Genomic DNA, 24682 nt, shown 5'->3' on the forward strand with positions numbered 1-24682 from the left:
ACGAATAGTGAATAGGGTCATACGAGAATTGATGAATCTATATTTACTTAGATTCGTAAAGATCAAGAGTTCTAGACTTTGTTTTTATGTTGTGGAGTTTGGTTTTTTGTTGAAAGTAGTCATAATTCATGTTTTTACTATTGAGTTTTGTTGCCAAATTTGTCTTTTTAAGTCTCATGATCCTCTGTTCTCTTAACGATATTCACTTTCTTAATTTCCCACACGTGAATGGTTTTACTCTTCGGTTGGGGATAATTTTATACTTATGTCATCAATGTTAATGCTCGGGAGGTAATTAAAAGTCATGATCTTGTTTGTATTTTCATTGAACTTTTGAAAGCCAACCATTATATCGGTACAATGGTATAATATGGAGGATAAAGTAGGATTCTCTAATAAACAAACCAATAAAAATATGTTACTCTTTCTTGCATTTGCAACTGAATTTAACGGCACCCCACAAAGTAGCAAATAGAAATGTGAAAAAAATGCTTTTTTTCATGTTTGTTTGAGGAATTAAGTATGGCTTCCAATTTTAAAGAGAAAATGCATTTGTAATCTAGAATCAGTCCATCTCCTGTAAGACAATGTTGTTTGCTCTTATAGTATAAGCTATCATTTATCCATACAATAATTAATAAGAAAGGAGAATTAACATGATGTTAAAAGATTTAAGGGTATTTGGATGTGTATTAAAATAATAATCATGGTTTGATTGTTGAAGTAAAGTTGATTATTATCATAAACTTTTTAAATTATTTGGTTCTAAAGATCCCGGGTGCTTAGACGCCAAAGTTGGGTGTTTAAGTAATTTTGCCTATTTTGTTTGGTCATGTGATATCATTTATTCATCTTGCTTTCATTTTTTCAGGTGCATCATGGGTTTGTTAATATTTAAGATACTTAAATTGGTATATGGATCATAACATATACCAATTTTACCTTTGTCCTACAAAAGCGAAAGTTTTTTATCAGGTTTGGTGGTTTGTGTTAAAAATTGTTAAATGTTCAGGACGATTTAAAATATATCGGGTGAAGTTGAACAACAAAACCTATTCTTCTTTTTTCTTTCATTTCATAAATGATTAATATATTATATATGATCAGAAAACTACTAATGGAATGATGATATAGATTTTTTTTTTCAATAAAAGCAATTTAGGAGGTGATAAACACTTGAAATTACTTTTAAACCTTTCGAACCATTATCTTTTTAGCTTAATTTTTTTATTTTTACACTATCAATAATATGCAACTCAAACTAAACTTTGTTTTTTTTTCCACAAACAGCTTGAAATTGTCTTTTTTTTCAAGTGTATATTTAGTTTAAATTCAATATATATACATTATATAGAGTGTTGCAGTTATTTTCGCAAAGCTTGCATTGTGGTCGGTCACTGAAGCTGTGGAAAGTGTTCTATATTTTTGTGTACCTCGTTGTGAAGCCCTAGATGTTTGTTCAACATAGGAATTACAGAAAAAAGCAATGAATTTAAACTTTACATACCAATATAGATAACCTACTTTTATTTTGACTGATAATACAAATGTAATCATTTCCTTACATATAATAGCAATGTACTTTCATTTCATTATGAAAACCACCTTACATACAAATAAATGTAATCATTAAGCACAACCCTTTAACTTCACTAGTAAACATATGTGATCATACACAAAGATAAATTAGAGATATAAAATACATAATATATTTGTATGTGATAAATTTATTACTACCAATCCGAATAATAAATAGATAAAAATGTTTATATATTGTTTACTAAATAAACAAAATCAATTTAAAATATTTATTTATTAAAATAAATAAAAGTGTTTATTTATTATAGTTGATTAATTAATTAAGGACTTTGGATTTACTAAGTTAATGGCTTAAATGGAGACTAAAAAGCTCTTTTATTAGGGGTGTTTGGTTAATGGTATTTTAATGGAGTTGTCTTCTTCATTTTAAAAACCTAAATTTTTGGATCGACACCACTTCAAAATCATATGGTGATTTGATGTTAGGATGAGTACTTAGGTTTTAACAATATATCACTAATATATTGGTGTTGATTCATTTTCATATTCTAATTTGTGTTTTGGTAGTTTTGATAGGTGTTTTAAGCCCTAATTCTATTGAATCATTCTTTGATCCGTCTAAAAACTAATTTAGACATTTGTTATTCAATGGTGTGAGTTTAGATTTCATCATCCTAAATTTAAATCATGGTTAAGGAATCAACCTTACAGTTAATTTTGATGTTACGAAGCTCTGTGGAAGTATATGAGCTCTAACAATGGTGGATAATCCATAATCCCTTAAACTATCTAAATTACAAAGTTATTATAAATTTAAGGCCTTTTAGGAATTGAAAATAGAATCAATTTTTTTATGTGTAAATCATGGAAGAAATCCAATGTAGAAATCATAAATGGTGTTTTGAACTTTTAATGGAAAATGAGGATCATGACCTCTTTTATTGATGGATAAATCATGTTAATGATATTAATATTATTCTGAATTAGTGTTAAAAGAAAGCTTAGAACCCTAATTAACAATCATGTGATTATAATTGAATTTGGAAAGGTTGAAGTTAATTTGGTTAAGTAAATTGTCATTTTTGAAGTTTTTGAAATGGAATTTGAACACCTTTTGCATAGCCTGAAAAATTCATTTTTCATCCCTTAAAAAATGTTGGATGGCTACACCATCTTTTTGGTATAAATATGCATTCTAATGTATAAATACATATATGTTTAAACATGCATACGTATTTTTAATATAAAGGCATGTTTTTTACTTATGTATTTTTGAAACACACGTACATATTTTTATTTAAAAATATCTATTTTTACTTATTAATACATATTTTTATATTTATAAAGACGTGTTTTTTTCTAATTATTCGCACATGTGGATGACATAATTGTTAATAGTCATTACATCCGTCCACTTTATATGTATATAGGTGTGTGAATAATACAAAGAAATGGTATAGCATGTGTAACACCCGAAATCAGAAAGGTCAAGAAAGGAAAGGAAAACCATAAGTTAAAGAGGGTCGACTCGTCGAGTCCAGGGAGGAACTCGGTGAGTCGGAGCGAGATCCAGGTGTAAAGTAAGTGACGGACTCGGCGAGTCGGCAAGTGGACTCGGCGAGTCTTGTCTGGGTTGGGAAACCCTAATTTCGAGACTTGGTACCCTATTTAAGCACCTCATTCTCTTCCCTAGGGTTCATTTTGCGGCCCTTATAGTCCAGAACCCCAAACCCTAGCCACCATAACCGTTTTTGGGAGCAAGATCTACCTTGGTGAAGTAATTTGAAGCTTGGAAGAGAAGAAAGTCATAATAGTGAAAGAGGAGGCCTTGGATCCAGAGTTTGTGGAACTTCTTAGAGCATTTGGAGGTAATGAATCGTTATCCTTGGCTTTCTCCTTTCTAGATCAATCTTTCATGGAGTTTTAGGGTTTCTTTGAGAGTATGTGATGAGAAACTGGTGCACAAGTTAGATCTAGAGTTAAAACTCCAGATCTGAGCTCTATTTGGATCAAAGATGCAGAAAAGACCTGTTAGCTGTTATGCAAAAGCTATTCCCCATGAGTTAAGTTCCTCTCTAGCTTGGTTTTTGGTATTATGAGACAAGAAGCACGTAAAGTTAGCAACTTTATGTTGCTAATGGACTCTAGGAACCCAGATCTATTTTTTTGGAGCAAAGGAGTAGCTCTGTGACTCGAAATTATGGAAATGCACGTATGGACTCGGCAAGTCTGGGAGATGACTCGGCGAGTCGGGCTAGATATCAGGCGTGAGTCGCGTAGTAACTCGGTGAGTCACATGGGTAGACTCGGCGAGTTGGATGAAGATAGGCAGGAACTCGACGAGTTGGAAGAACAGCTCAGCGAGTCTGTTGAAGATTGCCTTAGACTCAGCGAGTCTGTTCTTGGACTCGGCGAGTCAGGTCGCGAAACCCCAAACCCTTCTAGTTAAGACTCGAATCAGTGAGTTGAGTGGAGACTCGGTGAGTTGAGCAGGACAGAACTCGGAAATTAGTAGACTCGACGAGTCATGGTCTGACTCGGCGAGTCGAGTCGCGAATGAAAGGGGTTTCTGAGCTTATGAACTCGGCGAGTCAGTAGGCTGACTCGGAGAGTGGGGTCAACCTGGAAGGTTGACTTTGACCAGGACATTGACTTTGGCAGAGTTGACTTAGTTGGCTTTTGGGAGGACAGTTAGACTAAGTGTTATATTTGGTATTAGTAGATCGGGGAGTTTTTGAAGCAGCAGTTTGAGAGTGTCTGATAGCAGTCAGAAGGGTATCAGCAAACTCCAGCAGTGCATGTGAGTTTCCTTCCAGTAGGAATGGGTCTAAGGCCACAATGCCAGCCCGTTTAGCTAGTAGTAGTTTCCGGACTTTAGTCCGATGCAGTAGTTAGTATGTTTGATGCCTTCGTGGCTCAGACATGATTTATGTGTTATGTGTTCCAGGCTATGGCCCGATGTAGTATGCAATATATGTGTTCATGCTAGTTTTATGTTATGCTATGTTCAGTCAGTTTCCGGACTTCGGTCCGATGCAAGGGGCAAGGCCCCAGTTAGTCCGGACTTCGATCCGATGCAGGGGACAAGGTCCTAATCAGTTTCCGGACTTCGGTCCGATGCAGGGGGCAAGGCCCCAGTTAGTCCGAAATTCGGTCCAATGCAGGGGACAAGGTCCCAGTCAGTTCCGGACTTCGGTCCGATGCAGGGGGCAAGGCCCCAGTTAGTCCGGACCTTGGTCTGATGCCGTGGGCAAGGCCCAATATGTGTTTTATATGTTATTGTATGGTATGTGGTAGTTTGGGGGAGCTCACTAAGCTTCGTGCTTACGGTTTCAGTTTTTGGTTTCAGGTACTCAGTTTTCAAAAGAGGAGCTCGGAGAGGTTGCAATGCACACACCATAGTCAGCTAGCATGGGAATGTTTTACTCTGATAATAAGAATATGTATCGAGTTAATGCTCAGAAATTATGTTATGACTTATGATACGGTTTCTATAAATATGCTTTTAGTAATGTTTTAAAAGAAATTTTTAGTCATGATTTTTGGGTCGTTACAGCATGGTAGTAAATAAATCTAAACTCTAACGCAAAAGGGTTGTGGGTATCGTTTTAAGATGGTCTCATGATACTAGTTTGAGGCTGAAGAGAGAATCAGGATGGAGCTTTGGAGGGAGAAAGAGAGAAAGAGATTGTAGGTTCGTAGAAGGTTGTCCCACAGAAGGAAGTGAACAAAAAAGAAAAATAGGAAAAACGAAAGAATAGTGGGATGACAAAAGGCAGGGGAATGTGGAACACAGTCTCATACATTTGGTATCAAAATTGGGCCAACCATAAGGGTGTGCGACCGTATAGGACCCCGGAAAATCATGGCCCGAAATTCAGTCGATTTACCTATTAATAAATATATGCAAGATTTATTTTGTTTAGTCGAAAAAAGTAACTGCAATGGCTTGTGCGCTTCCCTTTGATTTAATCCGCTTAGGTTCGATTTATGTTCCCTTAATTTTTAAGTGTTTATTCTTTACTAAATTGTATTTATGGAGTCCATTTTTACTATTCACACATGCCCTTCAAATTCAACAGACCGACCATGTTACCGAAGTCGGGAGGTCGGAGCTACGAGGGATGGACATTGTAGGAACTTCTATTTAGTTTGGTAACCTACAATATAAACCAGGAGAAATTTGTTAGTTTATTATGTAACAAAAAAATTAAATATATATATTTTTAGAATAATGATCGAAAAATTTATAAAGTATCAAAGGTTTTCTAGAAAGAACTCTTTAATATGGCAGCTAATTTAACGTTAGATGTGGCAAAAACTGACACGACACGTTAACTCGACACGAATTCAACACTTAAATTGGGTTGGGTAAAAGATTTCAACTCATTTAATTGAATCAATTGACAAGATATCCTTAAAAGTTAAACGGGTAAGATTACGGTTAGGAATTTCAACTTGAAAAAAACTTGAGAAAGACCAAATTTTTGATATGCAAGATTTTTTAATTGTTTGGATAAAGTGGATAGATCCAAAACCAAAACCAAATATACAAGAAAAATTTTGATTAGGTTGTTTTGTATTGTTGAAATGAAATAGCTACATATGTTAAGGGGGGTGTTTAGGATTGTTTTTCATGCTAAAAAGTTTTTTTTTACAAAAGACATTTTTGATTTTTTGATTTTTTACAAAAGATAGTTTTAAAATGTGTTTGGTTTATTTTTTAACTTTTCAAAAGTTAGAAACCAAAAAGTTGCAAAAAGTCACACATTCATGACTTTTCAAAAGCTTATTTTTGGTTTGCCAAAAATTATTTTAAAAAAACTTCTTGAAATGCATCTTTTTTAACTTTTAGTTTTTTGAAAAAGCTAAAAGTTCTAAAAGTCATTTTAAAAGATTTCTCAAACACTCTCTAAGTCTTTATTTTCAAGCTTTCCTTTCTCTCACATACTCCCACTCAAGTATCCCCCAACAAACCCACCCACCCACACCAACACCAACACCAACACCCTTCTCACTCTTTATGACCTATCTATCTTCTCAACTCTAGTTCCAATTGGCTCTCTAAAGTTACTATGAATTCTACCTTTAGTCTCTCAACTCCTATTATTTCCGGTTTTCATTTTTCCCCTTTCTCCTCTCTAACCCTTACTTTTCCAACATGTTATTTTTTTCAAACCGACATGACATGATACATTAATAAATGTTTCAACCCTAATCCTAGAGAAAACCGACGACATAAAAATAAAATAATTAACAGATGAAATTATGATCAATCTCTTTACATCCGTTTAATGTTTCGATTCAATAAGAACCATATACCCAAATGTATATTTTTCTTTATTTGTGAGTGTACTATTGCCACTTTAAGAAAATACAAATATGTATTTAAGAAAAAAAAAAAAAAAAAAAGTAGGTTTTATTCACTTGAAGCTCATGATACTTGCACGTGTACGGTTCGGTTTAAGAACCATACGACGCCGTCGGATGGACCTCGTTCCGTGTAGCAAATATCATTGTTTACTTCTACTAGTGCCGCTCCAAAAGCACCCCAGGCATGTGCTTTATCCTCTCCAATCGGTGGATCGCCGCCGTGGTCATCGTTGCTCCACACGGACATTCCACCGTCATCACCAAACTCAAGACTCTTCCTCTTAGTTTGAGTCTTTAATACCAATAGATCTGTGTGGTGCTGGTTGGTATGTTTTCGATCAGAATAAGAGACAAAAAGGATTCCAGATGAAACCTCTCTCGATCAGGTTCGGATTTTACAATTTCCTCAAATTATTTTCATACGCCTTTCGATTTCTGGAAATTTTACATTTTTTTATCTTAATAATATGTTAATTCGTCTTAATTTGGTGTTGAAGGTGAAAGATTTTGTGAGGTCGAAATTTAGGGATCTATAAAATTAGATGGCTGATAACATGAACGATGATATGGTTATGGATCTTGATTTGAACCAAGAGCCATTAGTGGACCCTCCACCACCTCCGCCTTTTGGTTATGGTCCTTTGCTAAACGAACTAGAGACCGCACATGGCAGAATCGAGGATCGAATTAGGCAACTTGAAGCTGTTACAGCTAGGGCTAGACAACGTCAGCGATGGCGACAGGCGAGGAACAATCCGGAATTGAGTTACATGACAGTAATCGAGCCAGATGTTGGTGCAGGAAACCAGAATCAAGACGACAATAACGTTCGTGATGTGGATGGAATTATAAACACTCCTGGTGGTGTTGACGAGAGGGCTAATGGTGAAAGAGGGAGGAACAGCAAAAGAGATATCAGCCAGTTGGCAAAAGCTTTGGAGATGGATTTAGATTCTAAGAAGACAGATAGCAATGGAGGTGATGATGATGAGAGTGGGGGATTCTTCGATTGTAACATATGCTTGGAGATGGCAAGGGATCCTATCTTGACTTGCTGTGGTCACTTATTTTGTTGGAGTTGCTTCTATCAGTTGTCATATGTAGATTCAAGTGCAAAAGAATGCCCAGTTTGCAAAGGAGAAGTAACAGATTCAAGCATTACACCAATCTATGGAAATGGAAAGAATCAACCGATCTTGAAGTTAGAATCCGGGGTGAAAATCCCTCCAAGACCTCGAGCACGCAGAGTAGAGAGTATACGTCAGCAAAGGGTAATTAGGGGAATCTCTCATATTCCTGTAGCAGAAGCACTTAGAAGAATCAGAATTGGAATCGGTTCGATTGGGGAAAACCCTCTTCTTCAAGGTCTCAACACTGTAGGAGGAGGAGGAGGCCCTACTTCCGAAATAAACCAATCATTGTTACATTCTTCTGAAGCAGCAGGGGGTAGCAGAAGACACCGTTCACGCCCATTCTCAAGGGTAATATCGGAAAGTGCTGCTTCTCTTTCTTCTATTTCGTCTGCCCTAAACAACGCAGAGAGATTGGTTGAAGATCTTGAAACATACATCAATGATCGTCTTTTGAGAAGAACAGATGCTTCACAGCTTCTACCAGGTAATCAAGAACGCAACACTTTTCTTCCAAATGGTGGTGATATTCAAGTTCAACTGGAGCCTCAGAATGCAGAGATGAATATGAGTCCGAATCCTGCTGTCCCTGTTTCTTCTAGTTCTTCTCAAAGAGCGATTGCTACTACTGTTGTGCATTTGGATAATCTATCAACTGATAGTGCTGTAGAGATTGATCTGACTATATCGCATCCTTCTTCTTCTTCTGCTAGGAGAGCTGCTGTTTCAAGGGCCTTGAGTTTGGAAGGCGGGACTTCCAGGGAGCTCAGGAGGAGACGATTGAGGTAATGTGTTTTTTTTTATTTTCTTTTTTAGAAATGAGATATGAAGTGAACAAAACCAAAAACCAAAAACAACCCAGTTGCTTAAGATTTACATTTAGTCTTGTTTTTTTTTGTTATTACATTGATTTTTCTTTTGGATAGTGAAGTGAACAAGAACATGTTTTAGATGTGGAGAGTGATGCTATCTGTATGTCATTTAATATAATCATATGTTTTACAGACTGTGCTTAAGATGTGGAAAATGTAATACCTGATCTCATTTGTTGCTTATACTAAGTCCCTGTGTCATTCATTATTATTTAAAAGTTGAATCAATAATCTTGTTACATCAGAATTATGATTTGAAGATGAATAAAAACTTGCTTGAAGCTTTACAATCTTTTGATTTTGCTAACTTTGATCGACAAATAAATCTTTGAATCGAACCTATGTTGACCTTGTTTGGTGAGGCTGGGAGTTATATGTCTTGTCCGAAAATTGTTTGGGTGACATTTACATTTCAAAAATTATCTTTTCTAATAAAATCACTAAAATTTTGATCTATTTTTGAAAAACTCATTGTCAAATAAAAATAGAAGTTGTTATTATGACAAATTACTAATAAACTAGGATATTTTGTATCACAAAGTTAATAAAATTTGTTAATGTCCGAATTAGAACCAACTTCAATCTAATAAACAAAACTTTTACAAAGTGTGCTAGTCTCATATTGGCTGTTTTAATAAATTATTTGCTACAAATGGATTTATAAAACCATCCAACTTTAAAAAAAAAAATTTTCTAATTAAACTATAATAAGAAATTTTTTTGCTTTTGTTTTGTTAAAGGTGATATCATTTTTGTAAGAAAAGGTAGTGAAAATAAGGAAATTTGTTATATGCGGTCTTTTTTTTTGTTTTTCCATTTTGTATGTTTTTTATTTTGGTAATTTTTATTTTATTTTTTGGTCAAAATAAAAGAAGAAGAAAATGACAATGTGAAAAAAAAAAAAAAAACAAAAAAAAAAAAACAAAAAAAACTCTTCTTGGGAACTGATATTGGCAACTTCATTGTCGATTTCATTCCTGTGCGCGTACAAGCCACTCGACGGATAAACCATTTTGAGCAAAGAAATAAGGAAAAATACCGGAAAACTCTTGGGTTTGCAAGGAGGAGGTTTGACGGAACTAGATTTTTCTTATTCAAATTTCGTTTTGTTTTTGGAACAAAAACGCATTTGGCCTCGTTTGTCTAGTGATTTTTCTTATCAAACAATTATACGGGTAACTAGGGATAAGAATTTGGTCTGGAAATCCGAACCGAACCGAATTAGGTCCAAATAAGCAATTTGATTCAAGTTTCGGATATCTATATTATGTTTATTCGGTTTTTTGATTATTCGGTTCGGGTTTATTCGGTTCTAAATACCCGAACCGAATAAGCATTCTTCGTCCCCTTTTTCTTATTGACATAAATCAAAATCATGATTCACATTTCTGTCCTCATCGTTCAAAAAAAAAAAAACCCTATGCTCGTTCTTGTTGTTTCAAAATCGACCAATTTTCTCAACTATTTCCAAACTTGAAATCACTTATGTCGATCATTTCTCTTGTTTTAGACTTTCAAAAATCGACCATTCCTATTTTCTCTTGTTTTAGACTTTCTTTCAATGTGTTATTGTGTTATGTTAGTCTTTGAATGTTTTATGTTGATGTATAAAAGTACATTGTTATTCTATTATTCGGATTATTCGGGTTATAGAATCCTAATTCGGGTTTTTTTTTTTTCGGTTATATTACGTCATTAATCATCTTGTACATGTTATTCGGGTTATTTGAATAATAACCGAACCAAACCGATTAATACCTGAACCGAACCAAACCCGTATTGGTTAATCGGTTCGGTTTTTGGTTCATGCAATTACCCTTATTCGGTTTTCGGGTTATTCGTGTTCGGGTCGGTTCGGTTCCGACCCGAATAACATCCGTATAGGTAACCTTTAAATGTCCAAAATTAACTTTTCGAACACTAATTCGCAATCTATTTTTGAAAAATTCATTTGCAAATAAAAATTAGGAATAATGACTTGAAAGAGTAACGAACTTTCGACTTTATTCACATTTAGTCACTAAACTTTTTCTCATTATCTATTTGTCACTAAACTATTGAAAATGTTCATATTTTACCCTTATGACCGATAACAACTGGTCATAAAGGTAAAATCTGAACAGTTTCAATAGTTCAATGGTAAATAAATAATGAAAAAAAATTTAATGACTAAATGTGAACAAAGTTGAAAGTTCATTTCCCTGTCGAAAAAGTTTAATGGCTAAATGTAAACAACATAAATATGTATAAGTTTTATGTTATAAAGCTATGCAATAATATATGTATAAAAATTATCCTAATATTATATATATGAATTTTGTGTTATAAAATTATGCAACATATAAATTGACATACATTAAACAATATACGTTGTTTATAAAAGAATACATACATACATTGATACATTATATATGTTGTTATACTCTATGTATTGACATACATCATATTAATATATTTACAATTAAAATGATATCGAAAATGAAAATCAAGTTGTTTAGAATTTAGTTATTTTTAATTTATCCGGACAATTGATTTATATTTGAGATTGTATTTTTTCCGAAAAAGTTTGAATAATTATTGAAATTTATAATTATTTAAATAGACATATAGAGTTAAGTAAAATCGTTAACATCTTAATTTTATAAAGTGTTGTGCCCAAACCACCTCAACCATATTACCTTTACAAAAATATTTTTTTTAGAAAAAAATAGCTATATATTCAACAATTAAAACGACACTATGGGTGAGAATTGTTCATTTTTTTTGTTAAACCAAAATCAGATTGGAAATTTTGATTTTTTATTTTGAAAAATACCAAACCGTTGGTTTTTTATTTCGGTTTTGGTTTTTCGTTTTTTTAATATATTTTTCGGGGTTTTGTTTTTGTATTTCATAGATTTCTTCATCAATAAATGTTGTTAAAATTTAACAAAAATACATAATTTGTTAAACCATAATACAAGAGGAAAGTTTGTTCACATTTATTTATTAAATTCTTTTGATAGGGAAACGAACTTTCAACTTTGTTCATATTTAGTCACTAAACTTTTTTTCATTGTCTATTTGTCACAGAACTAGTAAAATTGTTCACATTTTACCCTTATGACCGGTTGTTACCGGTCATAAGGGTAAAATGTGAGCAATTTTACTAGTTCTGTGACAAATAGACAATGAAAAAAAGTTTAGTGACTAAATGTGAACAAAATCGAAAATTCATTACCTTTTCAAGTCATTATCCCTAAAAATTATTATTATGACAATTTATCAACAAAGTACAACATGTTGTATCTTTTTTTCATTATATTTTATTTTGTTACATAAAAGTTATTCTATTTGAAAATAAAACATATCTATATCCCGACCATCGCTAATTTTTTTTTCTTGTGTTTGGACATTTTATTTACTTTTTAATAAAATGATGTCATCGAAAATAGATTGCTTTATCAGGTTTATAAATCCATCGAATAATTTATTAAAAAGTAAATAAAATGTCCAAACACAATAAATAAAACATATCAGGTTATTATGTTGATTTTTTTCTTGTGTTTGGACATTTTATTTACTTTTTAATAAATTATTCGATGGATTTATAAACCTGATAAAGCAATCTATTTTCGATTTTTTTTTATTTTATTCTTTGGTCAAACTAAAAGTAGAGGAAAACGACAATGTGAAAAAGAAAAATTATTCTCGGAGAACTTCCTTGACGATTTGTTCCTATGCGTACAAACTCATTGACTGATAAACGATTTAATCGAAGAGATAAGAAAGAAGACCGGAAAATTCTAGGGTTTGTCGTGGCTGGAGAGTGATTTTTCTTGTCAAACAATTATTCAGGTAACCGATAAATGTCCAAAAATAACTTTTTGAATAAGATGACTACATTTTAAATCTATTTTTAGAAAATTCATCGTTAAATAAAATTTATTATCACGACAAAATACCGAAAAACTACGGTGATATTTTGTATTTTTTTGTCACTGTATTTGTTTTGGTACACAAAAATTATTCTAATTTGACAAAAATATATATATATATCCCAACCGCCATGTATATATATTTTTTTTCTTTTGTGTTAAGCTTATTTCTTTATTTTAGTAAATTAGTTTTATAAAATCACCCCAACTCTAACAAAAACAAAATAATTAAACCATAATAACAACTTTTTTTAATTACATTTCCACCAAAATTTTCTCATCACCTTCACCACCACAAAAGACAAAACCAACCTCAAGTATTAGGCTAACCAGCATAGAAAAAGAAGCTATGCGTGACATCCTACACGACATACCAAGTCACGTGTGAACGCCGCCCCCAAAAGGTGTAGTTGTCATGTGCAGTGGTTGGGGATACCCTCGTTTACAGGAGTTTTGATTGGATATTCGAATTTTTGACCGCTAACTATGTATACGTTTGGAATTAAAAAAAAAAATTAAAACTTAACCCATTAACCTATATATGCGAACACTTAACATATTTTTACATCCTTCAAACACACTCTCTCAATCATATGATTAGTTTTTTTGCTTCAATTTCTTTTTCTTCATTCGATGATGATGATATTGGTTTTGCACACGTTGTTGTCAATGGCATACAACATGGTGCGTCTGAATAGGGTTCCAAATAAAAGGAACAAAACAGTCCCATATGAACTTTGGTTCAAAAAAACACAAATTTAAGCTATTTTCGGGTTTGGGGATGTCGGACAGTCGTAAAAATCATCGATCCCAAAAGAAAGACTTTTGGAGAATGTGGAATAGCATATTCATTGGATATGCTAAACATTCCAATGCATGAAGACTCTATGTAATAGAAGCTAATGATTCAGTACCAATTAACACCGTTATCGAGTCACGGAATGCAATTTTTGATGAGATGCGTTTTTCATCAATTCAAAGGCCTAAGGATCTGACTTTTGGCACTGATAGAGTGCAAAATCCAAAAAGTCAAGATGATTTTACTGTTCCAGAAACACAATAGCTTTGTAGTAGCAAAAGAGGTCGAATTGCAAAGGATTTCGATTCCGACTTCTAAGACATATCAAGAGACCATGGAAGGTTCAAGGGATGAAATAAGTCTTGAACACTCATATTTATATAGTATTAAGTATGATCCTAAGACATATCAAGAGACTATGGAGTCTCGGGATGTCTTTTGGAAGGAAGTGATTGATGATGAAATGTCATCAATTATTGATAACAACATTTGGGTGTTGTCTGATTTGCCTCCAGGTTCTAAACCACTTGGTTGCAAATGAATTATAAAAAATAAAATGAATGTAAATAGTACTATTAAAAAGTTCAAATCCCGGTTGGTCATTCAAGGCGTTAGGAAAAAACCCGATGTTGACTATTTTGATATGTATGCTCTGGTTGCATGTATTTATACTGTTAGATTGTTGATTATCTTGGCAAGCATCCACAATCTGATTATCCATCAAATGAATGTTAAAACAACCTTTTTAAATAGTGAAATAGATGAAGAAGTTTACATGAAACAACAAGAAGGTTTCGTTATGCCCAATAAAGAGCATATGGTATGTAAACTTATAAAATCTTTGTATGGGTTGAAACAAGCACCCAAACAATGGCATCAAAAGTTTGATGAGGTTAATTTTTCATATAGTTTCAAGTTAAACCAATGTGAAAAATGTGTTTATAGTAGATTTAATGATGCTACTGGTGCAGGCATGATCATTTGCTTATATGTAGATGACATGTTGATTTTTGGTACTGACTAAGATCAAACATATGAAACAAAGCAATTGTTGTCATTTAAATTCTCCATGAAATATTTGGGAGAGGTTGATGTAATTCTTGGTATACGAATTAAGAGGGTGAACAAGGATTTTGTAATGACTCAAAGTCATTATGTTGAGAAAATTCTCAAGAGGTTCAATTTTAGTGATTGTTCTCCTGTGAGCACTCCTATGGATTCAGGTGTGAAATTACTGCCTAACACTGGCATTACTATTTCAGTATTAGAATACTCTAAGGTTATTGGTAGTTTGATGTATGAAATGAATAGTACCAGGCCAAATATTGCTTATGCAGTGGGAAAGTTGAGTAGGTACACTAGCCTAGTGCTCAACATTGGCAAGCGGTCAATAGAGTGTTTAAGTATCTCAAGGGAACCATGGATTATGGGTTGAGTTACTTGGGAAGTCCTTCGGTTTTAGAAGGTCATTCAGATGAAATTTGGATAACCAACATGGAGGACCATTCCTCAACATCTGGTTGGGTATTCTTGCTTGGGGGAGATGTCATTTCCTAGGCTTCCAAGAAGCAATCTTGCATTACAAAATCGACAATGGGATCTGATTTTGTTGCGTTAGCTGCTGTTGGTAAAGAAGCAGAATGGCTAAGGAACTTAGTGTATGAGATTCCTTTGTGGTCAAAACCGATAGCACCTATATCTATCCATTGTGATAATGCAGCCGCTTTGGCTAAGGCTTACAGCCAGGTCTACAATGGCAAGTCTAGAAACTTAGGTGTTAGACATAATATGATTCAGAGAAGTAATCATGAATATTGTGATTTCGATAGAGTTTGTGAAATCGCAACAAATTTGGCAGGTCATTTGACTAAAGGTCTGACAAGAAACTTAGTGCACAAGTATGTTATAGGGATGAGATTAAAGTTCATTTAATCGGTAATGGTGAGACACCCAATTCCCTTCTAATATTACATTAAGAGTTTAATTCAATGTGGAAAGCTCATACTTATAGATTGGAACACATGAAGTATATTATATGTTTGGTGAATGCGGAATGCATGCATATATAAGATCAAATTATAAGCCGGTACGAAAAAAAGGTGGGGTCAAAGGGACCGCGCCCCCTTACAGGGTCCTAAGGGCAGCGCCCCTGGCGGGCGATTATGGTAAAATTAACAAATCTCGTTGGTTTTAGAAACCATTCATTATGCCATTAAATTTGAGATTCTCCTAACTAATTTAAAAGATTAAACCCTAATTTGTCATGTATATATACGACTTTTCCTTTGAGTCTTATATAGAACTTTTTCTTCGGCTCTTCTTCTTCTAAACGATCTCAGGATTCTTTGTGATTTGGCTTGTGTTTCTATGCCTAGATACACAGGTGTCCTTTTGAATTATCCTAGACTGGATTTCCTATAACTCAGACATAAAATGAAAATATTAGTTCGGAAAGTGAAATCACATGATCCATAAGGAATTCGGTTCTCCACCTTCACCCTAGTCATATATCCTCCACCATTAACTCTGGCTTCTCTTATTTGATGAAGAAATGAGAATCGTGATATATTTTTCCTTCATTGCCATTGTCTATAGGTGGACCATCATTTCCGATCAATATCTAAGGAGACAAGATGATAGATCAACTCTTCTTTTCTCCTTTTAGAACCCTAATCGTCACCTGTCAACTATCACTTTCTCTTTCGGTTTGGATGAAATCATTTTATATGAAAACGTATGTATTGTTTCCTGAAGTCAATAAAAAGAGTCGAAGGCATTTTTAAATTTCCATATTATGTATTTTTCTTAATGTTCTTGACTAACTAATATTTTATAAAAATAAAAATAAAATTTTTAACAAATATATATCGATGTACATTAACTATATGTTTTATTTTGAACCTGTTTTTTAACTCTTTAATCCAACTTTTATCATGTATTTCTACTAAATTAAAAGAAGAAATGGTGTAAATCTGAAGTAAATATATCGATCCATGTTTGTGAAAATATAAACATAAGCGTTATATATGGAAAATCAAATAATGTTTATGAAAATGGTTGATGCCAAGTTGTGAAACGGTATGTGGTCATGTATTTGATCCATGTCACCTAAGGATTAAGTTGATTCTCTGACTATGGAACAAAAATCATACGCATATTATCAAACTGGAATTTGGAAAACTAATCATATCATATCATATCATATCATACTATATTATAAAGGAAGCATTTTTTCTTTCACCACATTCATTTGAAACTCTCATGCATTTTTTCTTTCACCGCATTCATTTGAAACTCTCATGACTTTTCAATTACTTTCTAATAATGATTATAAGTTAGTTAATAAGATTAAATAAATATCAAACCTAAAGTATAAACATATATAAACTAAATTTCAATATTAAAAGAATATATTTACTTCTACTTAGAAAGTTATGTTTTTAACTTTTTACATATTATACTATATTTATTAGTTTTAATATATTGTTGCATGTAAACCATTATCATTTTAAAGCTACAACTTTTAAAAAATTTATATAAAATATTTAAATTATAAATTTAAATAATATTACAGGACCAACTTAAATATAAATTTTAGTTTAACTTAAACAACACAAATAATATTTTGTAAATAGTTAAAAGTGATAAATTGTAGTGTCTTTCTAATAATGATTATAATTTGGTCAATAAGGTTTAATAAATATCAAACCTAAAGTGTAATCATAAATAAACTAAATTTCAATATTAAAATAATATTTTTACTTATATTTATAAAGTTATGTATTTAACTTTTAACATATTATACTTAATTTATTAGATTTAATATTTTGTTGTATGTAAGCCATCATCAATTTAAAGCTACAACTTTTGAAAAGTTTGAACAAAATACTTAAACTATTAATTAAAATATAACATTACAGTGTCAACTTAAATATAAATTTAAGTTCCACTTAAAAAACCCAATGAATATTTTGTGAATAGTTAAAAGTGATAAATTGTACTCCTAAATGCAAAAACTAAATTATAATACCAATTTAACTATAATATTTTATAAAGATATTTGTATAATCTTTAAAAGTTTTCAAATAAGTAGCTTAAAATAACTCACAATAACAATAGTTAAAAATAACTCTATATTAATGATTATATTGTTATCTTTAAAATCAAAAAACAATATCTGATGTTTTAAATAATTATAATGATAGAAATTAAAACGTTAAGAAAAATAATTTTTAAAAAATTAATTAACAATAACAAAAACTATAAATAACATTAAGGCATATATTATATTTAATTTTATTTATGAGTAACTCGCGGGTAGAAGTCATTCAAACGGTTGAGATTATACAGTTAATAATAAATGTATATATATTATTATATAATTCAAAATAATCAATATATTATATATCAGTTTAGTATACGAACTATTATATCAAACTTAAGAACAACGTTATTGTTATATTTAAAAAAAAAAACATATATTTATAAATATTTCAACTATATAGGTGTTTCTGAGCAACGCACGAACATTCGCCTAGTATATTATATATACATGTATGTTAGTATGTCACTAATCAATCTAAGCATGCATGATGCACCACAAAGATTAGGCATGAGTTCATTCTTTCTGAGTCTTCAAATTAATTAAGTGACATAAACATAATATGCTCTTCCTTTCTTTCTTGAAATCATGTTATAAAGGCCCAACAGGGGGTAATCTGTGTCACCTGTTCCTTTTTAATCTCAACACCCTTTCTCCTTTTCTTGAAAATGCGAATCCCAGATCGAGTAATATTGGAAGTGCATTTGGTCAAGTATATGACTTGGAGGCGATTGCAGTTTTTCACCAAAGCTAGTAACCCTCTATCATCAAGTTTTTCACATCCGTTGACATGAAGTCGTACCAAATTACGACAATGCAATCCGATGGACACCCAACCAGAATAATCAACTTCTGTACAACCTGATAAGTTCCACTCTTCCAACAATGGACACCCTTTCGAGATTCTTGATATTACATCATCCGTAACAAAGCTACACGTTGATAAGTCAAGGATTCTAAGATTTGCACCAATGCCTAAACCAATTGCTATGAATCCATCTCCCCTTGAGCACTTATGAAGACAAGAAAGATTCAGATACTCTAAACCACCCCCACTTAGAATCCCAGTAACACCCATCGGGTCAAACGCACAATTATCAGCTTCTAAACATGTCAACGTTGGCGAACAACCTTGGAAGCTTACCCCAACGATTTTATGGCACTGAGATATTTTGAGTGCCCTAAGTTTACGACAGTTTTGCGACAGTGCCCAGATTCCACGATCAGTTATGCGGACGCAACTTGCAAGATTCACTTCTGTTAAAGATTTACAAGATTCTGATAAAATTTCCAACCCAGAATCTTTGATCGTAGAACAACGAGCGAGACTGATCACAGATAAGGATGGACAACCGGAAGCAATGTAGGAAATTCCAACATCAGTGACAGCTTCACGACAATCATCTAGATAAAGAGAGTGCAGGTTTGACCCATAATGTTGCAATTTAGTTAAACTTGAATCTGAGATGTTTTCACGTCCGCTTAAGGACAACGACTGTAACTGTCTGAAGCGGTTAAGCAATTTGTCGACTGCAGCTGAATCAATGTTGATGCTAGCAGAAGAGGAGCAATCAAGTTCCAAGGTTTTATGACTTGAACTTTGAATATAGAGAAAACAGTGACAGGTTAGACCAAAAGATTCTTGATCAAGATTTAGGTCTAAGTTTTTGTAGATCGATTGTAAGAGTTCATCTGGAAGGTGCAAAATCCCTGATTGGGGATCTTTATTATCTCCTACGTCCAATTCCATATGGATGATGAATTGACAAGCTCTATGCTCTAGCTATACTGTAGATGTTAACTTTTGAAGACGTTGAATTTGATCAAACAGTATTCTAACTGTCCGAAGCTGTTGAAAATACGGGATAAGATACATTAGATGATAGAAATAGTATGGGGGCGTTTAAATTAAAGAAGATAAACGAACATGATCGCATTGCGATTAAGAGCTACATATGATCATGGATATCAAGGTACACGTTATGATAAGCTACCAAACAAACCCATCATATCAATGCACGAATGTTATTTTCCATTTTTTATGTTTAATCAATAAAATAGTGAAAACAATTTCAAGAAACATGAAGACGATGGCTACATCAGAAATCAGGGAAAAAAAAACTTACCTGCGATAGCAGATGAAGACGAGACAGAGGTTGAAGATGACGCCGGCGACGAGACCTGCGAAGGGCGATGGACGAACGTGAGTATCCGATTTGACGAAGCCTGAGGACGAAAGATGCGCCGATGGGCAAGTTCTCCGCTATTTTTTTTTTCTTTTAATTAGGTTAGGCGTTTTTTTTTTATTATGTTAGTAAGAGGTGAGAAGAGCGCCCAATGTTAGTAAGCCTGAAGAGGTTTTTAAGCCCTAAGTTATCAAACTTTTTCGAAATTAAAAGTGTTGAGCGTGTGCTACACAACAATAATTGGTAAGGAGGGGTATTTTATAAAAAAAACAAACACCACTGTTAATGTCTCAATTTAAACATATATCTTTTAGTCTTAATTACAATTTATAAAGTCTGATATCTTTAAATATTATTAAAAGATAACCTTTAATTCTACACTTAAGAAATCGAGAATTGCATTTCAATCTTATATTCCGTTCGTCATTTACTCTCTGTATCTCTTCTTCCGATCATAACCAAAAGAAACAGAGAAACCATTCCCTTATACTTCAATTGGCCAAGATGACACCGCTTCTAATCTTCACCGCCTTCGTACACCTCTTATAATCTCACTGGTGCTTCCTCTCCACCGCCTACAACAAGATGACAAAATACCCCACACTATTCAATCACCAAGTAGATTTTAGGGTTTTCTCTTTCTGATTTTGTAGAACCAGTTTTTTTCACTTCTATCTTTCGTTTTCAACTGTAGACGTAAAATTGACCGGCGGTTGTGAAGAGACTTCTGGGAGGAGTGGAGATGAATGGTGGATCGATTGCGTTCCCTTATAACGATGATGGACTTCGGCTTTTGGGGGATTTCGTATTTGCAATCGAGTTTTGTTTGTGGAAAAATTTGGTGAGGCCGACGACAACCACCACGAAGGTACTTGAAGCTTCCGGTTAGTGTTTGGAGGTTTTTATGATATGTTATTTCTTGATATTTCCAAGATTTTCAGTGGTTGGAAGCACTTTACATGGACTAAAAAAACATATATATATATATATATATATATATATATATATATATATATATATATATATATATCTTTATTTTTTTCAAGTTTTTTTTAATTTATATTTTTTCCAACTTTATTAATGATAAACAATTTGAAAAAAAAAATTACAAAACTTAAAAAAACGTTTGACGATACAAACATGATATTTTTGACAAATTTCGAAATAAAGATTTATTACAATAATAGTCGTTGAAGTTGTTTATATAAATATGAAAAAAAAAATCATAATATATTCTTATATTTTTTGCCAAATTTTGTAAAACATTATTTAATAGATTATAGCCAATTTCCTGAGAAAATATTTATGGTACATTTTTAATGGATTTAATTGAAAAAATCGAAGTTTATTTCCATCCATTTATGTATCAAAATTCTTTGATCACTAATTATAATATTTAGTTATAACTTTGCAACCAAATTTGTTGGTTTTTATCAAATATATACGTTAATTCATACCATTTTTATTTTTATTTTTTATACAATAATACATAAAAGTTGATCTAGATTCGTTAATTATTTATAACAAAGTCATAAAAATATTAAAAAATCACTTTGAAGTTTAGAAAAATCAGTTTATTTAGATTTAAGTTTATTTTATTAGTCTGCAGATGTTAAAAAAAACAAGCAATCTTCTTTTTTCAGACTGCAGACGTTTGGTCCACCTCTTCTACTGCAGAGGTCTACAGATGTGGTCCGCAGACTGCAGACATTTTGCCTCAGAAAAAACAAAAAAACACCTTAGTGTCTTTGTGTCCTTAGATAAAGACAACCGATATGCATGGACATCGCTATACTCTGCAAAAAGTGATGAATGTATTAATTGACTATAAAAATAAACATAATAATAAGCTCAGATAAACACCTCCATGTTGTGGATGTAAAGTGCTTCCAACCATTGAAAATCTTGCAGAAAGCCTTTCTCCTATTGTCAAAACTTTAGTCCATGTAAAAACCTTCAAGAAGAGGGCGCGCAGACATTTTTAGGTCTGCAGTCTTCAAAAAAACAAACAGTCTGTGAAGGCTAATGTTTATGCATGGTCTGCGCGGCACAGACAGAAGAGGTCACGCAGGTCTGCAGACAAAAAACAAACACTACCTAAATCAACTGGTATGTTGCTCTTCCTGCATTTCATTTTGAATCTTGAAATGAATGTTCCCAATATATTTGTCATTTGGCTATAATCTAAATTCATCTAACTTGATCTAGAACTTTTTGTACATTGCATTGTTAATACTTCTATATAGTAATTTCTTATATATTTGTAGAATACTCTTATCTAATAAGGCAGAGAAATTGTATCAGTCCTCTATGTATACAGGAGTTGTGTCAAAGCGCTAAAGAAAATTCTTGAAAAGTTTTTTTATTTATAAAATAAAGGAGAGCTATTTATCCGGATATTTGATTTTTCTATTTAAAAGACCAATTCATTTATTTTGCAAATATATTTTGTATTAAAATTAAATTCATAATTACTTCTATAGGCTAGATCCCCTATAATTAGTGGGTGGTTATGATCTGTCTGTGTATTAATAGAAGTTAAAAATAAAAAGGGAAAACTACAATAAAGTCCCTACATATTGGTCTCGTAATCGATTTAGTCCCTATATATTTTTTTTATTCAATTAAGTCCCAAATACCGGTAATCGTATTCAATTTAACCCTTTGACCCGGTCAACAGGTCATCAAACTTTCAAAAATTACACTTTTGGCCCAGATTTCAAATTTTATTACAAATTTGGTCCAAAATTTACACTTTTTGCCCAAATATTAATTTTTTTTTTACAATTTTGGTCCAAACTTTACATTTTTTGCCCAAATTTTAGAATTTTATTATGAATTTATCCTAACTTTAGTTTTATTTACAACTTTTTTTCTCAAAGAGTTGTTTCTAACATGTTTTTTCTTTATAAAATCATATTTATACAAAAAAAAACGTATTTTCACTTAAAAATCTTATATTTTCTATATAAAAACTTTTTTTAAAAAGTTTTTTGTATATGAAATTTCTAGTTATAAAAATAAATATTTATCAAGTATATAAATATATACAAATCGATTTTTATAAAAAATGTATACAAACACGTTTTTATACAAAAAAATATAAACAAACACGATTTTATAAAAAAAATATAGATACACACCTATTTGTGTGCATATATATATATATATATATATATATATATATATATATATATATATATATATATATATATATATATATAATATATATATATATATATATATATATATATATATATATATATATATATAAAGGTGATAGGCGTTTGTATACATTTTTTTATAAAAACGGTTTTGTATATATTTATATACTTAATAAATATATATATTTTTATAACTAGATATTTCATATACAAAAACTTGTTAAAAAAGTTTATATATAGAAATTATAAGATTTTTATGTGAAAATACGTTTTTTTTTGTATAAATATGATTTTATAAAGAAAAATCATATTAGATACAATTCTTTGAGAAAAAAAAAGTTGTAAAGAAAACTAAAGGCATGATGAATTCATAATAAAATTCTAAAATTTGGGCAAAAAGGGTAAAGTTTGGACCAAATTTGTAAAAAAAAATTTAAAATATGGGTCAAAAGTGTAAATTTTGGACCAAATTTGTAATAAATTTTGAAATCTGGGCCAAAAATGTAATTTTTGAAAGTTGGATGACCTGTTGACCGGGTCAAAAGGTTAAATTGAATACGATTACCGGTATTTGGGACTTAATTGAATAAAAAAAATATATAAAGACTAAATCGATTATGAAACCAATATATAGGAACTTTATTGCAATTTTTCCGAATAAAAAAGACTCATCCGTAGCTTTTTGGGAAATGAAGTTTGTATAACTTTTTCTGGATATGACTTCTTAGACATCTACAGCACGTAATAGATACCACGAGTAATGACGTTTCCTATTTTTATATAAATTTATTAGTTTATTATATTCTCATGTTTTCTCTTACCATTTGATTTTATAAATAAGTAAGTGTGATATATTTCATATTTTGTATTCAATTTATTAGTTTATTATATTAGGTAGCCTTAGCTATCAAAATAAAAAGGTTAGAATTAAATGTCATCAGGAACATAACTATAAGTTTTTCGTAATTTATTATCACATAATAACTTTTATTTTATAAATAAATATAGATAAAATATTAAGACATTTTGTCGAAAAGTAAAACTAAAATTATATTAGTATTATATATAATGTGATTAACATAATAGTTATTATTAACTTTATTTATATTAGACAAAATTTCACAACTGGTCCATGTGGTTTACATAATATCACACTTTGAGGACTTCCTAGCAAAAAGTCACGCGACTAGTCCCTGTGGTTTTTAAAATTACATGAAAGGTCCTCCTGTCGTTAAATCTAACTTTTCTGCCGTTAGATTTTAAGGAAAAAGACTGTTTTGCCCTTATACTAATATTGCAATACACACAAACCTCAAGGACCATTCGTGTAATTTTCTAAATATATATATATATATATATATATATATATATATATATATATATATATATATATATATATATATATATATATATATATAAATTTCGCATTTTGTAAATATATAAATTATATATATGTAAATATATAATTTCAACAATTTGATAACTTTTTTTTTTTATTTTTTTTATCTTTTTGACATTTTGATTTCTATTTTTATTTTATAGTTTTAGTAATTTATGGTTTTTTGTTATATTTTTATTTATTTTGAATCAACTAAATAAA

General features: G+C 31.5%; 2 protein-coding genes across 3 annotated transcripts; one reads left to right on the plus strand and one right to left on the minus strand.

The window, feature by feature from the left end:
* Positions 1-7031: 7031 nt before the first annotated feature.
* LOC111886739 (uncharacterized) lies at positions 7032-9097 on the plus strand. 2 transcript variants are annotated; one of them, XM_042901044.2, is made up of 3 exons: positions 7032-7298; positions 7410-8827; positions 8969-9097. In XM_042901044.2, the coding sequence occupies exons 2-3, from the start codon at positions 7455-7457 to the stop codon at positions 8991-8993; spliced, it is 1398 nt and encodes a 465-aa protein (XP_042756978.1). In that variant the 5' UTR covers positions 7032-7298; positions 7410-7454; the 3' UTR covers positions 8994-9097. The 2 variants fall into 2 exon arrangements, with proteins under 2 accessions (XP_042756978.1, XP_042756977.1); XM_042901043.2 differs by having other exon boundaries at positions 8974-9097.
* An 8990-nt stretch (positions 9098-18087) lies between these two features.
* Positions 18088-20063, minus strand: LOC111886810 (F-box/LRR-repeat protein 12). Its single transcript, XM_023883058.3, has 2 exons — positions 19859-20063; positions 18088-19581 (listed from the first exon to the last, which is right to left on the minus strand). The coding sequence occupies exon 2, from the start codon at positions 19480-19482 to the stop codon at positions 18319-18321; it is 1164 nt and encodes a 387-aa protein (XP_023738826.1). The 5' UTR covers positions 19483-19581; positions 19859-20063; the 3' UTR covers positions 18088-18318.
* Positions 20064-24682: the final 4619 nt, after the last annotated feature.

Source organism: Lactuca sativa, chromosome 4 (genome assembly GCF_002870075.4).
Source record: "Lactuca sativa cultivar Salinas chromosome 4, Lsat_Salinas_v11, whole genome shotgun sequence".
In the NCBI taxonomy this organism is placed as follows: Eukaryota; Viridiplantae; Streptophyta; class Magnoliopsida; order Asterales; family Asteraceae; genus Lactuca; species Lactuca sativa.

Excerpts from the sequence above, each read along its gene's own strand:
- LOC111886739 (XM_042901043.2), top strand. The coding sequence starts at position 7,455 with ATGGCTGATAACATGAACGATGATATGGTTATGGATCTTGATTTGAAC. Across the intron at positions 8,828-8,973 it reads CTCAGGAGGAGACGATTGAG|TGAACAAGAACATGTTTTAG; the intron begins GTAATGTGTTTT and ends TGGATAGTGAAG.
- LOC111886810 (XM_023883058.3), bottom strand. The coding sequence starts at position 19,482 with ATGGAATTGGACGTAGGAGATAATAAAGATCCCCAATCAGGGATTTTG.